Below are 26061 nucleotides of genomic sequence, written 5' to 3'. Positions count from 1 at the left end.
ACCTAGTCATCTCTTTGGACCCAGGAAGGAGCCCAACTCTTCAAGTTTCCACTCCCAAGCCCCTTCTTACCTTTCTCCACTGTCTAGAAAATCCACTTTGCAAATGCAAAGTCAGCATCAGAGCTGATTTTAAAGAACTTCATACCAAGTCAGGGATGGGGAACACATGCCCCTCCCTGTGAAGCACCCTTCACAATTTTTGGCATCATCCTCACCCTCATCCTTCTTCTGCCCCTTTGCTGAGAACACCACAATGCTGCCTAGTTTCAGGTAGTGTGATTTTCTTGTGCTATTGCTCATGAGGAATTGTTTCCAGAAGCTCAAATTTTACCCCAGGTTATTTGGGGTGTTACCACTCCTGAATGCCAAACAAAAGAAGGAGCTGGTGTGGAGCTTAGGGTGGATAAGGGTGAAAGATGGCTGAGCATGGTAGATTCAGGTGTGGTCTCCTGCTTGCATTCACATCTTCCTAGCAACCTGGGCAATTGGCCACAGCAGGATTGGTGCTAGAAAAGAAGGTGCAGATGCTGAAGAGATCTGCTGAACTTGTTGGTCAACATTCTAGACCAGCACCCAACCCACCTTTCACAGACAGGTATATAAGCAAGATGCTTTCTATCCTTGATCATTGGTTATCTGTCAACAGCTTTCAATCACGGTCGTGTCCCATTTCTGGAAAACTATAAACTCTTCCTCTTTGGTAAATTGGTTACATCTGGCACAAGCAGAGTCCATCATGTTGGAGTGGCAAATAATCAAACAACAAGGCTTGGTGGCCACCAGGGAAGCCCGTCTCCTCATGCTTCTCTTGGCACTGATGGGTAAGAAAATCAACCATTTTAGGGTGGGGTTTTTTGGATGCTAAATCTATTTAAACACGATAAAACAAAACAAAAATTCACTGAGTTTTCAGATTGCATGCTGACAGATGAATAGGAATACTGACAATTCAAGCAGAAAAAAGATGATATGCTAATAGTGTGGTAAAGTTTAACAGCTAAGAATTCACAATGTGGAGGTCTAAACATCAGAAATCTATTTCAATCCATGACTTAGCTTATGTAATATTTACTTGATTATCCAAGGTTATGACTGTTTTCCCCTCTGTTGTTCTTTAAACTCCTTTCAATAGATTGCTTTCTTGTTTTTTATTCCCATTTCTCACTCTTATATTTACAGAGAAAAGAAAATATGCTTTTGACTATTTTTAAATATGATTTTTAAAAGCTATACATTCTGCAGAGTCCATATCTTATCTGCCATACATAAGGTCCCACATTCTATTCTTGCCAGATACTGTGAAGCCCATGGCCATGCATGGAAAGGGGGATACGGAATTGAATTTTGCCAGCACCTCCTTCTAACCTGGCAGCAACTTCAGTTCTGCCTTTAGGAAAAGTGAAAAAGCTGGTTTCGAGCATCTCTGGTGGAAATGTGCCAAGATGTTTCGAAGGGATGTAGGTAACTTGATATCTCTGTCGGTACATTTCCCTAACTTTTAGACTGCTTGATCTCTCTTCAGATCAAACCCCATTGATTCAGAATTTATGAACTGCCACAAATCTGGTAGATCAGACATGGCGAGGTGCAATAAAACAACTTCCCATTCACATAATAGTTTCTTTAAAATGCTTTATTTCTTTAAAATATTTTATTTATTGATTTTATGCTCAATAATACCATACAGCCTATAAATAAATCATTATTAAATAATGCAATTTTTGCACCATATACATGACAACCCCTGTTCCTCACCCCCTTTCAAGGACTATAAACAAGTAATTTGGTATCCAGCACCTATAATGTGGATTATTTTATTAAGTTTCCCTAACTTTATTGTATACCTTTTCAGCGTTGACTTCCTCAATCTAAAAGCCCTACTTGTCTCACCAGATCATTCACTTTATTTGACCATTATATTTCCCCCCCCCCCCCCGTTATATTGTTGTGATATTATAAATATTTATAATGGGTTGGATCCAGGTTTAATCATAGAGTAGTCCCATTTACTACCCAGTTAATGGGATTTAAGTTATTTATTTGTCCTATTTATTTTAATAGGTCTACTCTAGATATGACTAAGCCTATGTGACGTCCAATACATATTATGTTATACAACTTGATCCAATGCATTATACAATTTATATAAACAATAAAAAAGGCTTTTTTTAAAAAAAAGAAGAGATAGCATCACTCACTAGGAGAAACTCTTTTACTGATTTATTTCCAGAAGGCTACTCAGATTTAAAGGATAACAGAATATTATTTATCCAGTAAATAGTAGGCATACTCTCCAGATGTCCTGATTTGGAAGGGGCAGTTCTAATTAATCCTCTGTCATTCTATTTTTTCAACTGCTTTTAAAATGTCCCAGTTTCTGTCTCTTCCTCCCACTTTTGCCCTCAGCTTTCTTCCATTACTGCAAACTGAATTCAAAATGCATAAGTGGTTTTCACTCGGTTAAGTCAGCAGGAGGAAGAAGAGGGTAGTAATGAAATCTTGCCTTTACTGTAGACTCAGGCAAAAGCAGTGATGTATTCAAGTCTTTTACTCCAGGTATCAAGTCAAAGATCAAATTCTACCTTCAAATTTCAAGTCAAGTCGCACATCTGTGAGCCAATTTTAACAGGAAAAAAAACAGGGAATCAGGGTGCTTTCCATGTAGGGGACAAGCAAGCACATTAGGCAATTGGCTTGGGGCAGGAGTTGAGGTTTGCTCAGCAGCTTGTCCTTGCTGCACACCAGAGGAGCCTTCTAAAGCTTTTGAAAAGTTTTACAAGGATCTTTCCACCTCCAGCCCATTGCCTAATGCATTTACTCTTCCCTGCTGAGAAACACACCCTGGGCTCTAGGGGCAAGTCTTGCCTGCTGTTTGAAGTGAATTATACCAGCAACTTGGTCACTAAAAATGTATAAATCATGAGTCGAGTCAAGTCAGCACATCATTTATTGTGGAGTCAATTCTGAGTCACTGAAGTGACTTGAGTCTGAATAAATCGACTCTATCACTGGCCAAAAGCAAACTCCTGCAACCTTTCCTAGTTTGTGTGATCTTCCTCATTAATAACTTTTGCCACTCTGATGTTGATAGGCCATGGATGTAACTAGTGTTTTTCTCAGTAAGCAGCTGGAGGGTAGCACTAGAATCATAGAATCTCAGAGTTGGAAGAGACTGCAAGGGCCATCCAGTCCAACCCCCTGCCATGCAGGAAATCCAAATCAAAGCATTCCCAACAGATGGCCATCCAGCCTCTGTTTAAAGACCTCCAGGGAAGGAGATTCCACTACACTCCAAGGAAGAGTGTTCCACTGTCAAAAAGCCCTTACTGTCAGGAAGTTCCTCCTAGTGTTTAGGTGGAATCTCTTTTCCTGTAGCTTAAATCCATTGCTCTGGGTCCTAGTTACATATGACTTCCCTGAAATGTTGTCATGTTACGTGAAATGTCCTATGTCATTTCTTAGTGCTTATTGCCTTTGCCTACATTAGGAACCTAGTTTGATATGGCTTCTCAATTTTAAATTAAGCTTCAATTTGTTGCTTTTGTTGTTTTACTCTTTCTCCAGCTTTGTTGAGTTCTTTTTTATTTTGTCTGAATGATCTTTCCAGGATCTGTCATCACTCAGTGTCTCTGACTGCACAGAGATTGAAAATGCCTTCTGACTCTGCTATTATTGATTACAAGGGCCCCATTCCCACTTACAGATTGGTGATCCAAATCAATGGATTGATTCAACAGCAGAGTGTGGTTCCCACTACATTTGCCCTGATCTCTTTTCCCCCCTCTAAAATAATCCACTTGTGGTTCACATTCAGGCATGAATCGATTCAAAATGGACCTGCTCCAGCTGGACGAAGGGCAATTCTAAATTGATTCCGATTTGCATGTGGTTCACACTTGCGCAGATTCAATTTATTGAAAAAGAAGCAGGAAAAAAAAATATCAGCATCCAAAAGATGTGGGTTAAATGGGTCTAGCACATGGACCCCTCTCGGAATTGCTTCAGAGATTCAGATTAAGTGGGAACCAGGGTTGTTTGAACCAGTTCAAACCGATTCACGATCTGGCTTAAAAGGTAGTGGGAATGAGGCCAAGATTTCTGTAAATAGAACTATCAGTGGGGATACCTTGCAGCAATGCTTCCTAAGACTTGGCCAAAACATTTATGTAATGTAATGAATGCTGTTTCTATAGAAGATGAGCTGCCCCCCATGAAGACATGGGTAATGTGTAGAGATGATTAATCCTCCTCCTGATTCATACACAAAGGAAGGGGGTGAACAAAGTCTGTGTGTGTAGGAGGAAATTAATCTGCGATGGAACTGGGAGTGCATCTACTGTCACCAACTATAGCAGTTCAATTCTACTTTAACTGTCATGGCTCCAACTCAGAGAATCATAGGATTGGTGCTTATGTACTTGCAACTGTCCACTCAACACCACTAATTCACTTCTCTCTACTATAGTTCACAAAGTAGTTTAATTTAAACTTTAGACCCTCTTTTGGGGATATTTTGGGGACGCCAGCTCAAGGGAATAGACTAGAGTTTTGATGACACCACAAAACCACAAACTCAAAGATTTGTTAGGATGAAGCCATTGCAGTTACAATGTTATTAAACTGATATAACTGGGCAGGGGGAGGAACTTCCTTACAGTAAGGACTGTTCAAGAGTGGAACAAACTCCTTCGGAGTGTAGTGGAGTCTCCTTCCCTGGAAGTCTTTAAACAGAGGCTGGATAACCATCTGTCAGGGATTCTTTGATGGTGATTTCCTGCATGGCAGGGGATTGGACTGGATGGCCCTTGGGGTCTCTTCTAACTCTATGATTCTACGTTTTCTGCAGAAAATCCTATTGCACTGTGGGTTGCCCTAGAACTCAGAAAGAACAGGAAACTGTTTAAAACTGTAAGTGCAGTGAGCCCACGTCTTATGTTCAGCCTGTGCATATGTGAAAATAAACCCTATATCAAAGAAAAAACGTCAGTCCCATGCAACCTTTTCCTATGGGAATGAAAACCTGGCTAAATACTGAAACCCCTGAATTGTCTCACCACATAGAAGTGAGGTGCACATACATACCTTATAAGACTTGCTATTTAATGCCTGTCAAGCAGCCTGAACAACTTTGTTGTACAACTTACCAGATGTATGTGTCTATTGTAAGTCTAAAAGCACCTGCCCTATTTCAGGTTGACTTGTTGAACAAAACAATGGAATTTAGTAATTGATGAAACTGAGGTAATGTTCCAGAATATAAAACGTCAGCCCAGCTTTCCCACAGAATGTGTCTGTTCAAGCTTGGGAAAAATGAACTTGAAAAATTGGAATCTCTGTAGCAAAACTTGTGTATCTTTAGTTTTAGTAAAAAATGCAGTTCCTTTTGGAAGTACTCAAATAATGTCAGCAGCATGTGAAAAGCACCGTAGCTGATAGGTTAGGGATGCCATGTGTCACTAAGGTTTTTTTCTTTTTCTTTTGAAGGTAGCAACAAATACTTCCAGCAGTTTTCTCGCTGCTGGAAGAGTCTTTGAGAATCATGGGACTTCTGCACAACATTCACACATGGTTGTTTTGCATAGAAAAAAAAACATTTTCTACACAGGAAACAGAATTTTTGGTGTGGAAAATAAAGAGCCGTAAGGGAGGGGAGACATTGTGGTTAGTAGTAGTAGTTTTCTGTTAGCCTGCCTTTTGTAATATGTTGTTTTGCTGTTGTTAGGAGGTGTGATTTGTAAATGTTCTTGGAGAGAGAGGGGCAGAGAGAGAATAAAAATATATTTGAAAATGGAGAAATATTCCTGCACAGGCAATGAAGTTTTCTATACAAATCAGTCATTTGCGAGTTAAAAACAGACCCATACAAGGTAGGAAAACTACAATTAAGAGGTAGCATCCAACATCAATTAAACTACATACATTGCCAATTTTTGATGAGTAAAATGAAGAGCTGCCACATAAAGGTCTTATTTCAGTTATGATTGGAGCTACTAATGCTGGAATAGTAAGGTGCTGGAAAAATGCAGGAGGAATATTTCTCTAGTGTTGGCTGGGCAGGCTTTGGTGGATTGCTGTAGCTGAAAAAAATGGATAATGAAAGCTTGAATGGCAATGTGAAAAATATTTAAAAACTAATTTGGGAAAATATGGAATCCCTTGTCCCACATTTTCAATTTAACAATGGATCAAGGTTCACCATTAACACACAGGAATTTTTAACAAGATATTTTTTTAAAAGTCAAAAGAATATTTGAGAGGTTATTTGAGTGCAGCTGTAGTTATGTAATTCATGGTTATTGTAAATTATCATTTTAAAAATCTAATTAAATAAAATTTAAAAATGAAGAGTAAATAAAACACACCTATCCAGTCCAAAGCCTGTTCTACAGCATTTAGCCCTCTCTTCCAAGATCTGACTCTTTTTAAATACCCCCTTCCACTGACTGTCTGGGGTTCCTTTAGTTTTAGTTCTTGTTCTAAACATTCCCGTGAACATTCTCTACAAATTTCAAACAGCTGTGTCTTGAAAAGCCACATTACCTCATCCCTACAAATCCTAGCCAGATGGATCCAATTTTTGAAATCACAGCAGAGACTATTTGTCTTTCTGCTTGAGGGAAAAGCGGAGCCAAATGTTTATTAGTTTGATTCTCCTCCAGTTTTGCCATTCCCCCTCCTGAATTCCCTTGTGAGTGGACCCCCCATATTCCACTAACATTCCTTTGTACCAGAAGATAACTTTCCACTGTGGGTTTTATTTGAATCCCCCTCCCCTCATTTACTTTCCTTCCTTCTGCAGCTTGTTTTAACATCTTGACTGTGAGCCCTTTTAGCATCTCCTCAATTCTATATTCTCTCTACAAGCTCTGTCCTTGATTTACATCAGTTCAACCAATGTTTTCAGCAACCAGTTTTTTTTTAACACTCCTCCAGGACATATTTTCAGAAACATTGCTTCTTTCTTCCTCTTGCAGACATTAAATCACTCTGCCTTCATGTCTTATTACAGTGGGATTTTTTTTTTTTTTTGCTTCCCTTCCCAGTGCTTCCAAGTTATTTTTCTTGCCTCACCCTTTGATCTCTGCTGATTACTTCCATGTGGTTTTGTACAGGTTCCAGTTGGTTCCCTTAGAGCTTGTTCCCACTAGGGGAAACCCCGCGTTCTGACTTCCTTTACTCACGTTGAGTTCTCTTGTATCCTAATTGTGGTTGGTTGTCCTGTTAAGAACTTAGCTCTCAAGCTTAGAAACCAAGGTGGTTGGTAGATTCTCCACACGAGGTGGGGGTCATTGGATCTACCCCCACCCATTCAAACCTGCACTATTGCCTCTACACCCAAAATTATTGCCACAATTTGATGGCAACTGCAATTGGTACTTCTATGGTGCAGGAGGATGCAAAACTGATGTGAAACATACAAGGCTATCAGAAAGAAAGGTGTGGGAAAGAGGAATCAGGAGTTACAAGGGGCAATACTTACCAATCCTGAAGAGAGGTCCATGGAAAAATGTTTGTGGACTAAGGCCTGTTACAGACTGCCAAAATAAAGCTGCTTCAGGTCTCTTTGGAGGTATGCTATTTAAATGATGCATGCATCCGAAGAATCCGGAAGCTGCACCAAAGCTGCACTCCAGTGCTTATGAATGGAGTGTGGCTTTGGTGCGACCTCCGGACTCTTAGGACCCATGCATCATTTAAATAGCATACCTCCAAAGAAACCTGAAGCAGCTTTATTTTGGCAGTCTGTAACAGGCCAAAGTGGCTAGTGCTGAAGAGGATATTTATATCACATTTCATACTTTAGAGTGGTGTTTGGTACAATATCCAGTGTGACATAGGTCTTGATGACATTCCCAGGGAATTGACAAAAGGGATCTGGATCAGCTGATGGCTTTACCTCCATAGTAACAAAACGCTGATTAGATTTGGGATAATTACTGGATGGTCAAGCAGGGAAGGTGAGTAGGGACATGCCAGGAGTTGATTTGAAAGGTATGATCTGATGGCTTTCTGATAGGACTCCCTTTGTCTCCATGGCAAGACAGCAGAAAACAAGCTTGCTCCCTCCTCAATATTGCATCCCTTCAAATATTTAAACAGAGCTGTCATATCACCTCTTAACCTTCTATTATCCAGACTAAACATACACAGCTCCTTAGGTTGCTCCTCATAGGGATTTCCAGACCCTTCACTATTTTTGTCACCCTTCTTTGAACATTCTCCAGGACTGGACACAATATTCCAGGTGAGGCCCAACTAAAGCCGAATAGAGTGACATTATTACTTCCCTTGATCTAGAATCTATAGAATGCGCTCATGTCATACACTGGAAGTCACGCCAGAAGAAGCAGCGCCTCATGCTGGAAAGAGCAATGGCCTGCGTGCCAGCATGGGCACGAGTCCCATTGGCTTTAATGGGGCTTGAGCATACACGGAATTTTCCTGACGCTGGCAGAACGGATCCCCCACGTAAGGGAAGAGACCACTGTACTTCTTTTGATGCAGCCTATAATCTCATTGGCCTTTTTAGCTGCCACATCACACTGTTGATTATTTGGGTAGGACTTTAGGGCAAAACACAGAATGACCAAAAAGCCCTCCAAATGCAGGCAGGCCGCCTCACTATGTTTTGCAGTATGTAAAGCAATAGATTCACACTGTTGTTACACAGCATCAAGTTTATTTAGACTTATTGTTACCCTCTGAATGAGAGATCTCCAGGAGATTCTGTTAGTAGTAGCCCTACTCAGGTCTTGCAAACTCAGGACCATAGATTCTTCCATTTAGTCAGACTAACTGTATTGAGGTGTTCCTCTTCTTCTACTGCCTTCAACTTCCCCAAGCATCATTGTCTGAGGAATGACAATAATGCTTTCTCATGATATGTTCAAAGTATGAGAGCCTCCGTTTAGTTATTTTGGATTCAAGTGAAATTTCAGGTTAGACTTGCTCTAGGACCCATTTATTTGTCCTTTTGGCTATCCAAACTCTCTTCCAGCACTACATTTCAAATTAATTAATTTTCTTCCTGCCAGGTTTCTCCATCCATGCATCCATCCACATAAATTGGAAAGGCCACAGCATATCTTGACTTTGATGCTCAATGATACATCTTTGAGCACCAAAGTTGTATCATGAGGACCTTGTCCAGGGACATAGCCAGGATTTTGGGAAGAGGGGTTCAAACTAAGTGCCACTATTATAATGGGGCTTGGGCTTGGGCACAGTGGTGCACACCATTCATTGTATCTAACGGAAGGGTCCAGCTTACCTGAGGGAATGCCTCCTCCCATACAATCCTTCCCACACTCTCAGGTCCTCTGGGAAGAATCTCTTGCAGTCTAAGAAAACCAGACTGGTAACAACTTCCCAGAGGACGTTTTCTGTTGCCACTCCAAAAATCTGGAATGACCTGCCGGAGGAGATCCGCCTTATAACATCTTTGGAGGCCTTTAAAAAGGCAATAAAAACGGCTCTCTTCCGGCAAGCATTCCCAAATTGATCTCCTTGGAATGTTCACTCTACAGTTGGGAACTGTCATTTTTAATGGTATTTTAAGGTGGGAGGGAGATAGGGAACTGGATTTTATATGTTTTGCTAGGTTTTTTACTTATGGCTTGTTGTGTTTATTTTTATTGTTCTTATATTTGTTGTTACCCGCCTCGATCCAATACAGAGAGAGGCGGGATACAAATAAATAAATAAATTATTATTATTATTATTATTATTATTATTATTATTGGGGGGGGTTGGGTCCCCAAACCCCCCCCCCCCCACCTTGGCTACATCCCTGCCTTGTCTAATTCCTTCATCTCAGTCCTTCCAAGCTTTGGTCTTATGCTGACTTCCATAGTTTCCATTTTGGTTAATGATAGAACCAAGGTGTCCTCATCACCATCTAAGATGGAAAGAGTGGGGGCCATACAACTATCTTGAATGTAAGCAGAATAATACACATTGAAATGTAGACAGCCTCTTGCTCATCAAACCATTAAGCCCAGTATTTAAAATTATCTAAAACTGCACCACTGCATGCATGTGAATATATACTCATGAATTCTACAACTAAGTTGTATCTTCCCTTGCTCCTAGACTTATCTTCCAGAGACCCCCTACAAAGACAGCCGAATCATGAAGTATAATTGGCCTAGCAACTTGTATTAATAATATTTTGACCATAATAAAAACAAAGATGTAGATTTAGCAGAGAAAGTTAATGAGGAAATAGGAGCCCCCCTCCCATATATACATATCTGTGTGTCTTCTAGTCACTTGCCAACATATGGCGAGCTCATGAATTTCATGGTGTTTTTTGTTTTTTTAGGTAAGGAATACTTAGAGGTAGTTTTGCCAGTTCATTCTCTGAAATATAGCCTGCAGCACCTGATATTCATTAGTTAACAGATCCTAATTCTATATAGGACAGTTTCAAATAGGCTTCAGTTGTGTATACTACTTTATTAAATAGACGTTGGTGGGGTACAGACCGCCAAATAGTACGTATACAATACGTACTAGGGTTAGGAAGGGGCGGTGCTTCCACACACCCCTAGCCCTAGTACGTATTGAATACGTACAAGATGGCGGCGCCCTGTTCATACGGGCGCCGCCATCTTTACGTATCGGACGCTGAGCGTCCGTACGTGTTGCAGCCTTTATGACGTAGCGAGTGCGCCCCTGGCGCCTCGCTACGTCACAAACGCGACTCAAAAAGAAACTCCATTTTGGAGCTTCTTTTTTGGTCCGCGCGGGAGCCGCGGCGTCTGAAGGCTCCGGCTCCCCCGCGGACCTACCGGTGCCGGCGGCAGACCGCCGCAAAGCGGCGGTCTGTACCCCGCCATTATTCTTGACATTAGTACAGACAGCTGAAACCCATGTAACACTGCTCTGTATAGAAATAAGAACTGCCCATGCAGATGTCATAGGCTTTCAGGCAGGCTAACAGAACAGTATCTCCTTTTAAATAAAGCACAGCAGTCCATGTTTGGAAACTGTGAAAAAATCCACAGAGGAGAAATTCCAAACCAGACATTAGGTAATTGCTGCTTGCCCAACACAGCTTTCTCTAATCTGTTGTTCTCTGCATGTGTTGGACCATAATCCCAACCATTGCCAGAATGAATGTGAATAATAAAAAACAATAAAGAAGGGGAAAGAAAAAGGGGAAGAAAGAGGAGCTTGGAAAAATAGGAAAGAAATAAAGGGAGAAGGAAAAGAAGGATGAATATGGAGGGTTCTCCCCATATTCTGCACTGAATGGTGGTTGTGTGATGGATTACATAACTCTGGGCACAATTTGAGAAGGTCTTCCCTAATTCAGATATGCTGGGGTTGTTTTTCAATTTGATATGTATTTTCAGCTGCTAAGTGATTAGAATATGTACTGGGAAAAGAGGAAAAGATTAAACATCAGTTTTCAAACCATACATCTAATTTGATTCTGATAGAGGCAACCGTTTTTGCTGAGCCCAATTTTACTGAGGCCTTTAGTCTACAATTCTGCTACATGTAAATAATTGATATGAAATAAACAATTCCATGCATCTTGATCCTCACAGTACAATAGGTCTTACTAAGTCAAAAACCATTAGATTATACAGAACATTTGAAATTTATTTTATTTATTTTAGATACTTTCTATTATACCAGGGCTAATGTAGGAAATTATCACATTCATTTTAAAGCAACTTATCCCCGATGGGATAAAGTCATGTAGCCTGGATCCCAGCTGTGTGTATACAGCAACTTTTCAAAAATGGCATGCTCCTGTTTTTGAAAAGCCGCTGGATAAGTGTGGCTAGGATCCAGGCCGCAGACAGAATGAGCAAGGTTCACCTAGCATACTAGTTATCTAACTCTATATTCTTTAGGTATTCCAGGACCCAATTATTCTGCTAATGAGATTTATAAGAACTGCTTGCCACAGAGTTTAAAACATTTTTAAAAGGTCTAATACATACCATTAATTGTTGATGAGTTCTCAAATGCCTGATACATTTATGTTAATGTTAGTAGGTGTTTTATTTGTTGCCTTGATTATTTGTTAGACATTATGCTGATTGTTAAATTTTAAATAAATCATAGGCAGTGTGGCAGTAGCATATCATATGCAGCATCACCTTCTCTTCATACACCTAATTTTCCCTGAGTCTCTCACTTCTTGTTTTCATCTTTTCTCCTTAATAATGCTAGATGTCTGAATGTTTTAGCATTAACACATTAAAGTATGTTATTTCCATGCTCTGTCACTGAATATTTTGGTGAGATAAGTTATAATTCATTTTAAAAGTGTGTGTTGTGTGTGTGTTGGCAGAGAGGGATAGAGGTAAGAATGCAAGAGTATGATTAACATGGGCCCGTTCCACACGGGCGGAAAGTACATGCGCGGCACGTACTAGCATTAGAAAGGGGGTCTTTTCCAGACACCCCTAACCCTAGTACGCGTCGAGCGCGTACAAAATGGCAGCGCCCATTCTACATGGGTGATGCCATTTTGATGTCGCGGAGGCCTAGCGTCCTCACGTCGTGCGGCGGAAATGATGCCGCAAGTGCGCCATTGGTGCTTTGCGATGCCATTTCTGTACTGCAAAAAGAAGCTGCTTTTTGCAGCTCCTTTTTGCTGCGCAAAGGAGCCGCGCGGTTTGGCCACTGGGGCTCCTCAGTGCAGCAAATGATGGCGCCGGCAGACTGCCTTTTTTGGGCAGTCTGTAAAATGCCATGGATAATTTTTTTTTGGGGGGGGTAGATGTGAGATAGTAGGGCTTCTTAAAAGCAGAGTCATTTGTATTTGAAACAGAAGATGAACAACAGCCAGTTCCACATCATTACCAACTCATATGTACATTCGAGCAGAGAAATAAAGGCGCGTCCCCGATGGGTCCTATGGGGCACTATCGTTATGCGCGAGGGGAGGCGCTTCCTGATGAGCCTTGCCCCTCGCACATAACGGGGGCGTCAAAATGGCGGCGCCCTATACAGATGGGCGCCGCTATTTTGATGTGACAGACGCTTAGCGTCCGCACATCTTGGCACCCTCGTGATGCCACAAAGGTGGCATTGGCGCCTTGCAATGTCATAACAGCGCCGGAAAAAGAAGCCACTTTTTGCGGCTTCTTTTTGCTGGCCAGGGAACCACGCGGTTTGTCAGCTGTGGTTCCCTCATGCAGTAAACAAGGGCGGCGGCAGACCGCCCTTTTGGGCAGTCTGTAAAACACCAAAGTTACCTTAGAATCAGTACAGACAGGCCAAAATAAAGCTGCTTTTGGTTACTTTGGAGGTATGCTGTTTAAATGCTGCATGTGTCCCAAGAGGCCAGAAGCTGTGCCAAAGCCACGTTCCAGTCCTAAGGACTGGAGCACTGCTTTGGTGCAACTTCTGGCCTCTTAAGATGTGTGTGTCCTTTTTATTATTATTATTAACCTTTATTTATAAAGCGCTGTAAGTTTACACAGCGCTGTACATCAATTTTTTAGTCAGACGGTTCCCTGCCCTCAGGCTTACAATCTAAAAGACACGACACAAAAGGAGAAGGGAGTGGTGGTTAGGAATAGGATCAGGTCCAGCAGATCTTTTCCACCTCCGAGGCCTGGACCAAGGCAGATGGACTGGAGGAAGGGCTTGGCTTCTTGATGGATGGTTAGAAAGAGGCTTCCTGGGTCAGAGAGGGGCTCACCTCTGGGAATGCTTCTCTAAACAATATAGTCTTTAATTGAGTTTTGAAACTGGGCAGAGAAGTGATGAGGTGTGCATGTGGGGGAAGAAGGTTCCAGGAGTAAGGGGCAGCAAGCGAGAAGGGACGAATTCGGGAGGGGGCAGTGGTAGTCCTACATTGTGACAGGAGACCCTGACTACCAGAGCGGAGGGTGCGAGTAGGAATGTAAGGAGAAAGAAGGTCAGATAAGTAAGGAGGGGCCAACCCATGGAGGGCTTTGAAAGTCAGTAACAAAAGCTTGTATCGGATGCGAAAGGGGAAGGGGAGCCAATGAAGGGAGGATAAAAGAGGAGAAACATGGTCAAAGCGGCGAGCGGATGTGACAATACGGGCAGCTGAATACTGGACAGATATTAAAGGATGGAGGTGTGAAAGAGGAAGCCCTGTTAGAAGGAGGTTACAATAATCTAGTCGCGAAACCACTAGGGCATGGACTAGAGTCTTGGCAGTAGAGATTGAGAGGAATGGACGGATCTTGGCAATGTTGTGGAGAAAGAATCTACAGGTCTTTGCGGTGGCCTGGATCTGGGGAATAAATGATAGAGAAGAGTCAAAAATGAAGCCAAGACTGCGGGCTTGATGATCCGGTTGAATAGATGTGTCGTCGACAGAAACAGAAAAGGAATAATGAAGGGTGGGTTTAGGTGGAAAGACGAGAAGCTCAGTCTTAGACATGTTGAGCTTCAAGCGCCGAAGCCGCATCCACTGAGAGATGGCAGTCAGACAAGAAGAAACTTGCTGTTCAAGCCCCGTCGAAAGGTCAGGGGTGGAGAGATACAGCTGAGTGTCGTCAGCATACAAATGATAGGAGAAACCAAAAGAACTGATGAGTTTACCTAGAAGGTTCTTTTAACAGCATACCTCCAAAGTGATCCGAAGCAGCTTTATTTTGGCCTGTCTGTATGGGCCCTTAGTTTTCTTTGGTCCTTACTTGAGTTCTACTTCTAACAGAAATAATTCATTTCAGTTTAGCTACTTGGATTATATCTCCATACAACTTTATGATGATTTTAAAATAAAGTATACTAGGAAATATTTGGTGAAAAGGCAAGAATTTTCAATTAGTAATGTTGGCTAGGGAGAATTTATAATCTAATCTATATGGAAGATGCCTGGATCAGGGAGGATGGATTTTGCAGGTTTCTGACAAATTTCTTTTTGCCATTAGACTATATTTGTTTAAATAATGTAATTCAAATTGTAAGTTAAATGGAATTCAAATTGAATGGATATTTACCTATCCCTGTTCCTCTGAAGAAGTGCAATTTTACTTTTCACTGACCAGATGCTATTCAGGATCTTCCTTATGACCCACAAATTAGAGTCAGGTGGCTTAGAGGAGTGGATATATGCTTAGAATTAAGGGACACGGTGCCTCCTAAAGAATCACATCATCTGTAAACAAAGGCCATTGCAGAATATTTTTTCCCTTGAGCACAGATGTCATTATAAAGATATGCATTGTTTCCAGTCTTCTTTTGGCACCTGTAAAACATTAACATTCTTTTTCACTTTCTGGGTGGGACAAGTCAGAACAGAAAATCATGGTAATGGTATTTCAAAAAGCATAAATATATAAATATATTGGCAGCTCAACACACAGATGTGGGATTTGCAACTGGGTTCCAGTGAACCACCTCTACACTTCTCCAGGAGACTCCATTCCACTGAATCCCAGTTTTTTTCACCCCATTTTACCTCTGACCAGGGTAGGGCCAACATATGTGTATGTTTATGTGTGTGGTGCCCTTCTCCATTTGTGTGTGGAAGAATACTGGACTGGCAGTGGAATATTGGTGGTCAAATGAGACTCTCTTCTGCACCTTACAGTGCTGTATAGAGTTAGTTCAGAGGTCTTCCAGATGTTTTGGACTTCAGCTCCCAGCATTCACTATAATTGGCCATGCTAGGGAAATTTCTGGGAGATAAAGTATAGAACAGCTGGAGGATCAAAGGTTGAGCTAGATTTAAGGGTGAATTTAAGGGTGAAAAATAAGCTGCATAGAACATGTAACTTGTATTCCAAAAGAGGGGAGTAGCTAAGAAAATGGTTGCATTGTTGTCCACTCCTAGCATCTGCTTCCTGAAGGTGTTCTCTCCCTCCCCTCCCCATGACAGTGCTGGACCTGCTTTCAAAATAATAAGCATTCTGTTTCTGTCAGGAATGACAAGGCTTGGTCCTTACTGTTGAGAGTCCCCTTTCTTTAGACTCTTTCCTCCCTTAACCACTTTCTACTTCTCCCCCTCCCCATGTTTAAAAATGTTGGATTGTTTGCTTACATCAGCCTTGTTATTGCTCTATGCGTGCTGATATATTTTTTCCCCTTGTATATGGATAGTATCATTTTGGTTACCTGAAGACTGGCTGTGGTGGAATGAATTTGCCATTAGATGAAGTGTGAGATAGTGTAGGACTATGGAATTAGAAGGCGCCTCATGGACCATTAAGTCTAACTCTCTGGCGCTTTGCAGGATGTCCAGGATACAATCATAGAGCTGGAATGGGCCTCATGTGTGTGATGCCATTGTGCAACCTTGTGAAAGAAAATGCACGTATATAATAAATTAAAACGTCTCAGTGTAACAGATTTAGATATGAGTTCCATTTTTCCTTGACCCATGTACTTCTCCTTTCTGTATTTTTTCGCATGCTGCTTCAGGAGCATATAGCAGATGTTCCATGTTGGTTAGACTGAATTGTGTGGTCATGCATCGTACTTGAGATATCTTCCAAGGGGATTGTTGATTTGAGATGTAACTATGCAAGAACATGGGTAAAAGAGCTGCACATTACTAGAATGTTGTGGAAGGAATCATGTAGGCCACAGTAACAACGCTATTCATAATATCATGTCAGCAAGACTTTAGATAAGTACATGGGGAATGTACCTGCAGCTGATGATGTGGGCTGCAGTTCAGAAAAGTTTAAGCCAAATAAATCTAGCTAATCTTTCAGGTGCCACAGGGATCTTGGCTGTTTAATATAGATAATATAACTCTGCCTCAAAATGCCTACTCAGCCTGTGGAACTCACTGTTCCAGCCTTTTGTGAAAAACAGTTTACTTAAATGGTGTTTCAAGAGTGGTTTAGGGTGGATGTCCTTAAGAATGTTTTCATCAGTGACAATCAATGTATTTTTGGGAAACCTGGCAGTGGTTCCTTAGTGAGAAGATACATTAGACTGTACATCCCCTGTCATTGTTCTTCCCCTACCAAACATGGGTGCAGGGGGACGTGGGGGTTGTTCTTGCTTTATACCATACTTTTTAAAGTGACAGAATGCCTGGCTGGTGTATCACATGAAACTGCCCTATGATTTTTGGTGAGGTCCTGAGATGCTATGGTTGACATGCAGAAGGGGATTCCTAAAGACTGGACACATAGTGTGCAGTTACTACAGGTGCAATTCTTCACCGAGTTTGTTCTGAAAGAAAGCACTTGGGTATTTTGCCTAAAGAGCAGCAATTTCTATATAGGAAACAGCATTTTTGCTGCATAAAATAATTGTCTTGTGTAGAAATATTGTTTTCTGTGCAGAAAATGCTGTCTTCTATGCAAATCACCAGTGTATGTTTTACATAAAATAAGTTCTGCACTGCAAAGACTTTTTTGGGGGGGTCAGTCCTGGATTCTTGAAAAACATGTATTTTGGGGTGAGTGGGGTAGGTAGGTAAATGTTTGGAATATTCTTTCCATCCATTGTGGCTACTGCCCTTGTTAGTTTGAAATGTTTAGTGACACTATGGAGATTACCGCACTAGGGTAAAAGCGTTCCCAGAAATGGCCTCCCTGGAACACATTTGGAACACATTTGGAACGCCCGGCGGCGACGGCGGCGTACCGCTGTGCGGTAAACTAGCGTTCTGGCCCTCATCATGTTCCAGGTTCGCGCCCGTGAGAACGCATTGGGGAACGCTTTTACCCTAGTGCGGTAATCTCCTATATCTCTGGCTGCACCAGGCAGTGTTCCTTCCCCATGATGCCATCACATTTTAGTTACAGTGGACCTTTGATATCCATTGGGGTTTGGTTCTAGGACCCCCTGTGGATGCTCAGGTCCCATTATATACAATGGGGTGGTAAAATGATTTCTCTTATATAAAATGACAATATCAAGGTTTCCTTCTTGGGTTGTTTTTCGAGCTGTGGATGGCTGAATCCATCGATGCAGAATCCATAGATATGGATGGCCAATTGTATTGCTATTTCCCCAATGATTGAACATTTTGAAATCTACTGCAATTTTTCTAATGAGATCTCCATCAGATTTCACAACTCAGGGAAAAAAAATACTGTTTTGACTACATATCCACCAGCCAGCCCACACTTGGGGATTCTAGAAACTGTCCCTGAACATTAACCCCAACCTTGTCCAGCCCTGACTATGGGGGACCAAGTAGGGTAGATGTCACCCTGAATTCAGTTATGAGAGTTAAGAGGTCAGAGTCTGACCTCAGAGGAACTCAAAGCCTAAAGGAGAATTTCTGGCTTAGAGAGTTTGTTGTTTCTCTTTTTAACTTTTAAAAACGTACTAACTAGGCTAGCGATAGCATCTTAACAGATCTACACCAGACGAGTGCCAACAAGGAATGGTCATTAATGCCAGCAAAAGAGGCGCCGTAATAGTTTCTTGAGTTGATTTTGATGATGTTATAATTGGGTTTCAGGGCGTTGCCAGGTAGGTGGGGAAAAGTAAATTATGGCTTTGCTAAATTAGTCTTGAAGAGAGAGATTGTCTTTGGAGCACCGGCCCTTGACTGGAACTGAAATGGTAATGTCACAGTATTAGAAGGACACGGTGTTCTGATCAGGATGGAGAAGGAGAGGCACTTGATCCAGACAGTGGGGAATTATGGCAAACACCAGTCTATTGTTTCTCAGTTATGTCTGGCGACAGGAAGGCAGTAGATCTGTGTGGGTTGTTTGGATGAAGAGACGGGTAAGGCTTGAGGACAGCTTAGCTGCTCCATCTCAGACACTGCTAGAACTAGCAATAATCCATGCATAACTATCCTGCTTCTTCAGCCTTTATATTACAGTTGCTGTCCCCATTCTAAAATGAGAAACATGAGATGACATTTTTCAGCAAGAAAAGAGAAGGAATTCTTCGAATCATATACATAGTTCTGAACTTCAGCTGAATGAGCATCTAATGTTGAATCAGGCTGAATCTGTTTTCGTAGATGTTTGCATGACTCATAATTTTTTCAAAGTCATCCAAAATTCTGCAGCCAGATTGGTCACAGATACATTTAGATCTGACCATATTACTCCAATATTAAAATAATTACACTGGCTGCCGATCAGCTTCAGGGCCCAATACAAAGTGTTGGTCATTACCTTTAAAGCCCTACATGGCTTGGGCCCGAGTTACTTAAGGGAACGCCTCTCCCTACACAATCCACCCCGCACTCTCAGAACATTGGGGAAGAAAATATTGGAATATACAAAGACCAGACTAATCACAACTTCCCATAAAGCGTTCACAGCCGCGCCCTCCACGCTTTGGAACAACTTACCGGAAGAGATCCATCTTATCACCACCTTAGATGCCTTCAAGAAGGCACTTAAGACAGATCTCTTCCGTCAGGCCTACCCATCTGATCTTCTGTAACTGATCTTAAAGAATCTTCCACACTTGATTCAATAGTACAGAAACAGATGTCGATTTGGCTATTTTAATGACTGTGCATGTATTTTTGTGTGCTTTTATTGACATTTTGTAACTGTATTGCTTGATTTTATCTGTTGTAATACTGCTTCAATCCGCAGGGAGAGGCAGGAAATATAAATTATTATTATTATTATTATTATTATTATTATTATTATTATTATTACCTTTTCTCCTTTTTTTGTGGCAAGCTGTTTCAAATTTGAACTGTCTATAAAGCCCATGTGTATTGGTTGCTGCGTCGTCTGGCATGACAAAGCATCTGGTTGTTTTCTTTGAGAGATTAATGAATATCGAGAGAACCTTTGCTTAGAATTATTGACCTACTTTCTAACAGAGTATTCTAAGTACCTCCTCAAATCCCAACATTCTGTAGGATGGAGCTATGATTGTTAAAGTGATATCAAACTACTATAACTGTATAGTGTAAACATATTCAGCAACTCCTTATGATTTCTCTTGGTTTATAAATGCATCCAACTGGCTAAGTGAGGAGTGCTGACATATTCTTAGTAAAAAGCTTCTTACCGGATTGATACAGATCATTGATATGGGATAAAGAAGAGCACCCACTTGGAAATGGCATGAAAACCACCCCATGGTTTTTCAGTTATAATTTCAGTTAATTTTGACTTCTGGTATTTTGGGGGTGATGGCAATGGTATCTATTTTAAGGTAAATGCTGCTCCTGGAGGTCCCCAGAATGATTATTTGGGGTCTTGCTTTTTGAGTGAAGGGAAGTCTGGAAAAGCCAAGTGAATTGCAAACAACAACAACAACAATTCTGGGGGCCACATGCAGTCCATGGGTCTCATATTCTCACCGCTGCCTTAAGTCCAGTGAAACTCATTGGTGATATTGTTTTTATCTGCCATCAAGCTGACTTCAGTTTATGCTAAGCCATAATGAGGGACTTCCAACAGATCCTTTTATTTACAGCCTTGCTCAGGTCTTGCAGACGTAGCCTCATGGATTCCCTGAATGAGTCGATCCACAATACTGTGGTCTTCTTCTTTTAGTACCTTGCACTTCATTGATCATTATCATCTCATATGTCCAAAGTACAATAGCCCCAGTTTTGTCATGAGTATCTTCATATCTTAATTTTGTGTTACAGGGGTCCAAGAGATCCAGGCAAGCAGAGGTGAGTGTGCATTTCCTGCAAAGCAACCTCTTGATGAAATTTTTTTGGTAGAAATGAGAACAGATTGTCACATTAGATATTTGTGCTCCTTTTCTTTTATGCTCATGGTATTTTGATCAGCTCAGTGCATTTTTCTGGGTGAAAGAGGAAACACTCTTTCCATCCCAAACTGAGCTAACAGTTGCCTTCTGAGAAACTGAAGTTCTGCCCTCATTTCCCTACAGGAAATGTTGAGACATACAAGTCTGTCATGAGAATTAAGTAAATTAAATAGTTAATGACTCCTGTGAACTCAGATAACCCAACCAGAGAGGAGGCTGGTGTGTCTCTGCATGATGCCCTGCTCTGTATCCTACTAAACAGCCTTTCTGTTGGCAATAATCCTCCCGTCCCATTTCTGAATTGAGTGTCATTAGAATATTTATTCTTTCTTGATATAGAAATAGGATTTCTTTCTTCAGAGATCTGTTCTAAGTTTCCATGCACAGAGGCTTTCTTTATTTCCATCAAAGATGGAGACAGTGTCGGAATGCACTTTGCAAACAACAGCAGCAGCAGCAGCAGCAGCATGCGTACCCACTTCTGAAACAATAGCTAGGTCAAGCCAAAGCAATCTCCACTGTATTGTTTATTAGAATTCACATGACTCTAATACCTTACATCCTGATCCTTCTAAATCAGACTGAATGAACTACAGATTATTCTTGCAGCCTGCGGTCAGCCCCCAGTCGTTTTCAACCGGATTGTGAAGGGAAAGGATGCTGTGCCAGGAGAGTTCCCCTGGCAGATCAGCTTGCAGCTCAACCAAAGACATGTGTGTGGAGGCTCTCTCATCTTGGAGGACTGGGTGATAACTGCAGCCCACTGTTTCTATCAGTGAGTATAGGGAGCGGAATGGGAAACCTGGGGGGCTAGCCTATGATTCTACTATCATAATCCTACCTTGTCACCATACCATCTGGTTGGGCATCTCAGAGAATGAATATCATAGGTACCCACCATTCATCAGTGCAGGTTTTGCTTATTATCCCCCCCCCCCTGAAAACAAGAAAGAGATTTTTTTTGTGTGGGTTTTTTGGGCTATGTGGCCATGTTCTAGAAGAGTTTATTCCTAGTGTTTTGCCAGCATCTGTGGCTGGCCTCTTCAAAGAACCCACAAAAAACTATGGATGCCGGCCATGAAAGCCTTCGACTTCACACAAGAAAGAGATTCATGTGATGTCTATTTCATGACACCTCCCTCTCCTGCACCCCATGGAGTGGGTGGCACCTGCCTTGCTCCTGCCAGCCAGGTGAGGTGTGCCCAGGGAACAGAAAGTGGCACAAGGCAGCTGATAGGGCAGTGGGCAGAGCTGGGGGGTGCCAAAGCAGATGCTACCAGCTCTGTAAGGAATGGGGCAAGGAGGCAGCACCACAACTGGGTCAGCCAGGAGTCCCATAGCAGCAGCGCAGCCTCCGCTGAGGGCATCCGGGCACCTGACGCCCCTCTTGCAGCTGGTGCCCTCATCTGCCCATACCTCAAGTGCCTGGCAAAGTCTCCCTTGGGGTGGTGCCTACATGGTCAGCCTGTGGCTTCCTGCTGGTCCTCCTCCTACTGCAGGCTTGTCCCAAATGTGCAACTGCAAATGTGGTCCCTAATGGTGGCATGGCTGTGCACATGCACCACCATTACTGATAACAGGAGGCTTGCCATTCGCAGATGCTGGAATCAGCAGATGGCAAGTCCACAGATAAGGCGGGCCCACTGTATTTAATGAGACTTGAACATCCACAGATTTTGGTATCCATGGTGTGTGTGTGTGTGTGTGTGTATCCTGGAACCAAATCCCAGTGAATACCAAAGTCTCACTGTATCAACACACACACACACACACACACACTTAGAAATATCTAGCTCATTGTATAAGATGGTTCTTATATAACCACTCATCAAATGCCTATCGGAATAGAAAAATCTTTGTCTGGGAAAATAAAGTGGGGAGAGTGCCAGTCTAACTTCTCGGGGAAGGGAATTCCAGAGCCTGGAGGCCTTCTCCCATACATGTGAGGGTGGTGGGACTCCACAAGAGATCTCAGAGCATAGAGTGGTTTGTAAGGGAGAATAAGGTATAACCTGGATTTGAGCCAAGTAGGGCTTTAAAGTCATAATTAGCACTTTGATTTGTGCCTGGTGGACCAGCAGCTAGTGTAGTTGTTGCAAGAATGGAGTTGTTTGCTCTTTAACCTGCCTGAAGCCCAGATGGTATAATTCTTCTTACCTGCCCCATCCTTTATGTCATGTTTTCAGGTTCAGGGATCTCTCCCAGTACCAAGTCCTTTTGGGAGTCACCCAGCTGTCCAATCCTGGCCCACAGGCATGTTGCTTGGGAGTGCAGCAGGTCATCGTACATCCCAGTTATGCAGGCCAGACTAGCAGTGGTGACATCGCCCTTGTGCAGCTCTCCAGGAAGGTCCAGTATTCAGACTTGATTCTCCCCATCTGCCTGCCTGATGCCTCTCTGCATTTCCGTCCAGGCAAAGTGTGTTGGGTCACCGGCTGGGGCAACTTACGCCATTCAGGTGTGCATGAGAGAGAAAGAAAAATTAATAATAATGGGATGGGGGCAAATATAAGGAGCAAGAACGATGCAGTGGGGTGGAATGACATGTGGGAGGAGCCCAGGTGGGTGGGATCTAGAAAGAAGAGCTTCAGTAGTGTGCGGTGTTGTCATTGCAGTCAACCTTCCCTCCCCACAAACCCTCCAGAAGGTGAAGGTACCCATCATTGACTCAAAGACCTGTAGTGAACTCTATCGCAAAAATATGGGTGATGGCCTGACCCCACGGAATATCCAGGATGATATGATTTGTGCTGGCTATCCAGAGGGAAGGAGAGATGCCTGTAAGGTAAGACCTCAGCTCCTTATGCATAGTATATCCTTTTGCTCTTAAATGGTTAGCTGAGAGACTGCCTTAATGGAGCTTGAACAAGTGCAGCCTCAGGAAAGCAGACAGATACTGGTTAAAAGAAGAACCGGCTGGCTCAATGATATCTGATTTCTCCATTCTATCATTGAATTTGCAGAAAGTGGCTCCCTAGCTTTGCACCAGTTCCCACATCTTCACTCCAACATGTGACCCTTTAGATGCCTGAAACTCCCATTGGCCAGACTGATTGGTGATGCTGAGAGTTATAATCCAACACAATGGGAATACAGTATGTTGGGGGAGACAACTCAGTTCTGGTAGAGATAGCCCCTTCTTTGGTTCACAAACAGTGGCTCCTTCAGCATTGAAAAAGACATTGTAGTATGAGAACCTGTTTTTCATTTTAAGTTGAGAGGTGGCCCCAGGTTGTCCAATAAGTCAAAAGCAACCCTACGAATCATCAACCAATGTACAATGCTGCATTTCCAACTTTATCTGTAAGAATCCAAATCTGCTATTGAAGAAGATAGATCATTTGTTTCATAACAACCAGTTGGCCCTTCATATCCACGGGTGCTTTATCCATGGATTCAACCATCCACAGCTTGAATATATATATTTTAATAATATATACATTCAAAAAAGCAAACCTTGATTTTGCCATTTTATATAAAAGGGACACCATTTTAGTATACCATTGTATTTAATGAGACTTGAGCATCTGTGGATTTTCATATCCACAGAACATCCTGGAATCAAACTTCAGCTGATACGAAGGACCCACTGTATTAAATGTTTATCACCTCTCAGCCTACCAAGGCTTGCAGAGTGATACACACTGGATAAAAATATTCATTAAAAGAAGTTTTTAAAGAACAATTTTTTTAAAATCCACACAAGTGATATAATCACTCAAGACCAAAGGCTATAAAGAACAATTAGTACCAGACCGGTGACATGTTTGCACACTAGACAACAGTCTGGCCTCTGAATTTTGGTTTACCTTAGCTTCTGAACATTCTTCAAGTGCAAACCCATGGAATGTACATTAAAATAATTTAACTGGGAGACAATTAAGGCACGAACTAGTGTCTGTTTTTCTTAGAAAGCAGTGCAGCTGGTGTACCAATTGAGATTGGGCAAAGACACTCCATACCACAGCAGCCACAAAGTCTTCCAGGAGCAATGCTGGGTCCAAGAGAAACCCAAGCTATGAAGCTGATCTTCTCAGAGGGAATGCAAAGCCATTAAATAGAAGTTTTAATCCCAATCCCAGGCAGTGATTCACCTGCATCATGCCCTTTCTCTATGATACATTTTTTACTTTTTTTACAGGGTGATTCTGGAGGTCCCATGGTATGTCTGATAGGCAATTCATGGGTCTTGGCTGGCATTGTCAGCTGGGGTGAAGGATGTGCTATCAAGAACCGCCCTGGAGTATACAGTCGGCTTACTTACTATGAGAACTGGATCCACAGCTATATTCCTGAAATTGAATTTGTCAAAGACCCAAGTGGCCGTGAACTACGTGACTGGCAAGAAGACAGCAAAGGCCAAAAGCATCCTGGGGTCCACTTGTCTAACCATGCCTCCCCCCTCAATGTCAGCCTTTTGATGTTCTCAGTGTATCTATTGATTCTCATGTAACCAATGTACAATGGGAAAATCCTTTCATAACAACCACAATATGGAAGAGAAAGGCATCATCAGCCTTCTAATACACGTCAGCTGTACGAAACAACTTGACTTTTATCATCTCCTCTTCAGGGGGAAAAGGATCTTTATATTTATTGCTGGGAAATTTAAACAGAATATTTTCTTTCTCCTATTAAGAGAGACATTTCAAGAACTGGTATGCAAGACAAGCATATCAGTCTCGATTGGATGGCCCTTGCGGTGTCTTCCAAGTCTATGATTCTATGATTCAAACTAATTAAAACTCAGAGAATGATCTTGGAGAAAAAGGAGGTGGGAAATGCAGGCCATTTTTATTTGATAAGTCAAACTTTGGGAGAAATTCCATTAACTTTCTGAATTCAAAATGTGTACTAATATTTGCAACTACCTGTTGCACTGGTTTAAGGTTTTCCCCCGAGTGTGGATTCTGAAACCACACCTTTTTTAAAAAAAATAAAGGTTTTGAACCTTTATTTCAGTTGGGTAGGTCTGATTAATTTTAAGCTACAGATTGCAAGAATGGAGATTTTTACTAGGAGTCTGAAGGAATGAAGGAAAGCCCAAAAAGCCACAGCTACCTATTCACTGCATCAATGACTGGCAGAGATTTTTTTTTAAAAAAGTTACAAGTTGTCCAGGTTGTCAAGTGTGACTTTATGAAGATGTCTGTTTTTTCTTTAAATGGAGCTCTCAAAAGCTTACACTTCAAGTTTTTATTTTAAAATTTCTTTCCCCCTTCCTTAATATTGTATTTTAGAAAGAAAGACAGCTAAGAGCAACTGTATGTTTGTTGTTCTTATCAATGTTTACATTTCCTTATACTCTTCAATTGTCCTGATTTGGTGGGGGCAGTCTCAATGAATCTTCTGTCATCCCACTTTTTCAGTGACTTTAAAAATATTTCTCGCTATTCCTGACACTCTCCCCTTTGTCCTCAGCTTAGTTCAGTT

At 41.8% G+C, this 26061-nt stretch overlaps 1 protein-coding gene across 1 annotated transcript; it reads left to right on the top strand.

Annotated features, from left to right (window-relative positions):
• Positions 1 to 736: 736 nt before the first annotated feature.
• Positions 737 to 25081, top strand: LOC121933036 (serine protease 27-like). Its single transcript, XM_042472247.1, has 6 exons — positions 737 to 821; positions 20501 to 20527; positions 21238 to 21403; positions 22815 to 23086; positions 23244 to 23413; positions 24770 to 25081. The coding sequence occupies exons 1-6, from the start codon at positions 737 to 739 to the stop codon at positions 25079 to 25081; spliced, it is 1032 nt and encodes a 343-aa protein (XP_042328181.1).
• Positions 25082 to 26061: the final 980 nt, after the last annotated feature.

This window comes from Sceloporus undulatus, chromosome 6, assembly GCF_019175285.1.
Source record: "Sceloporus undulatus isolate JIND9_A2432 ecotype Alabama chromosome 6, SceUnd_v1.1, whole genome shotgun sequence".
In the NCBI taxonomy this organism is placed as follows: domain Eukaryota; kingdom Metazoa; phylum Chordata; class Lepidosauria; order Squamata; family Phrynosomatidae; genus Sceloporus; species Sceloporus undulatus.
The sequence above is the reverse complement of the archived record's forward strand: the minus strand, read 5'-3'. Positions and strand labels throughout refer to the sequence as shown.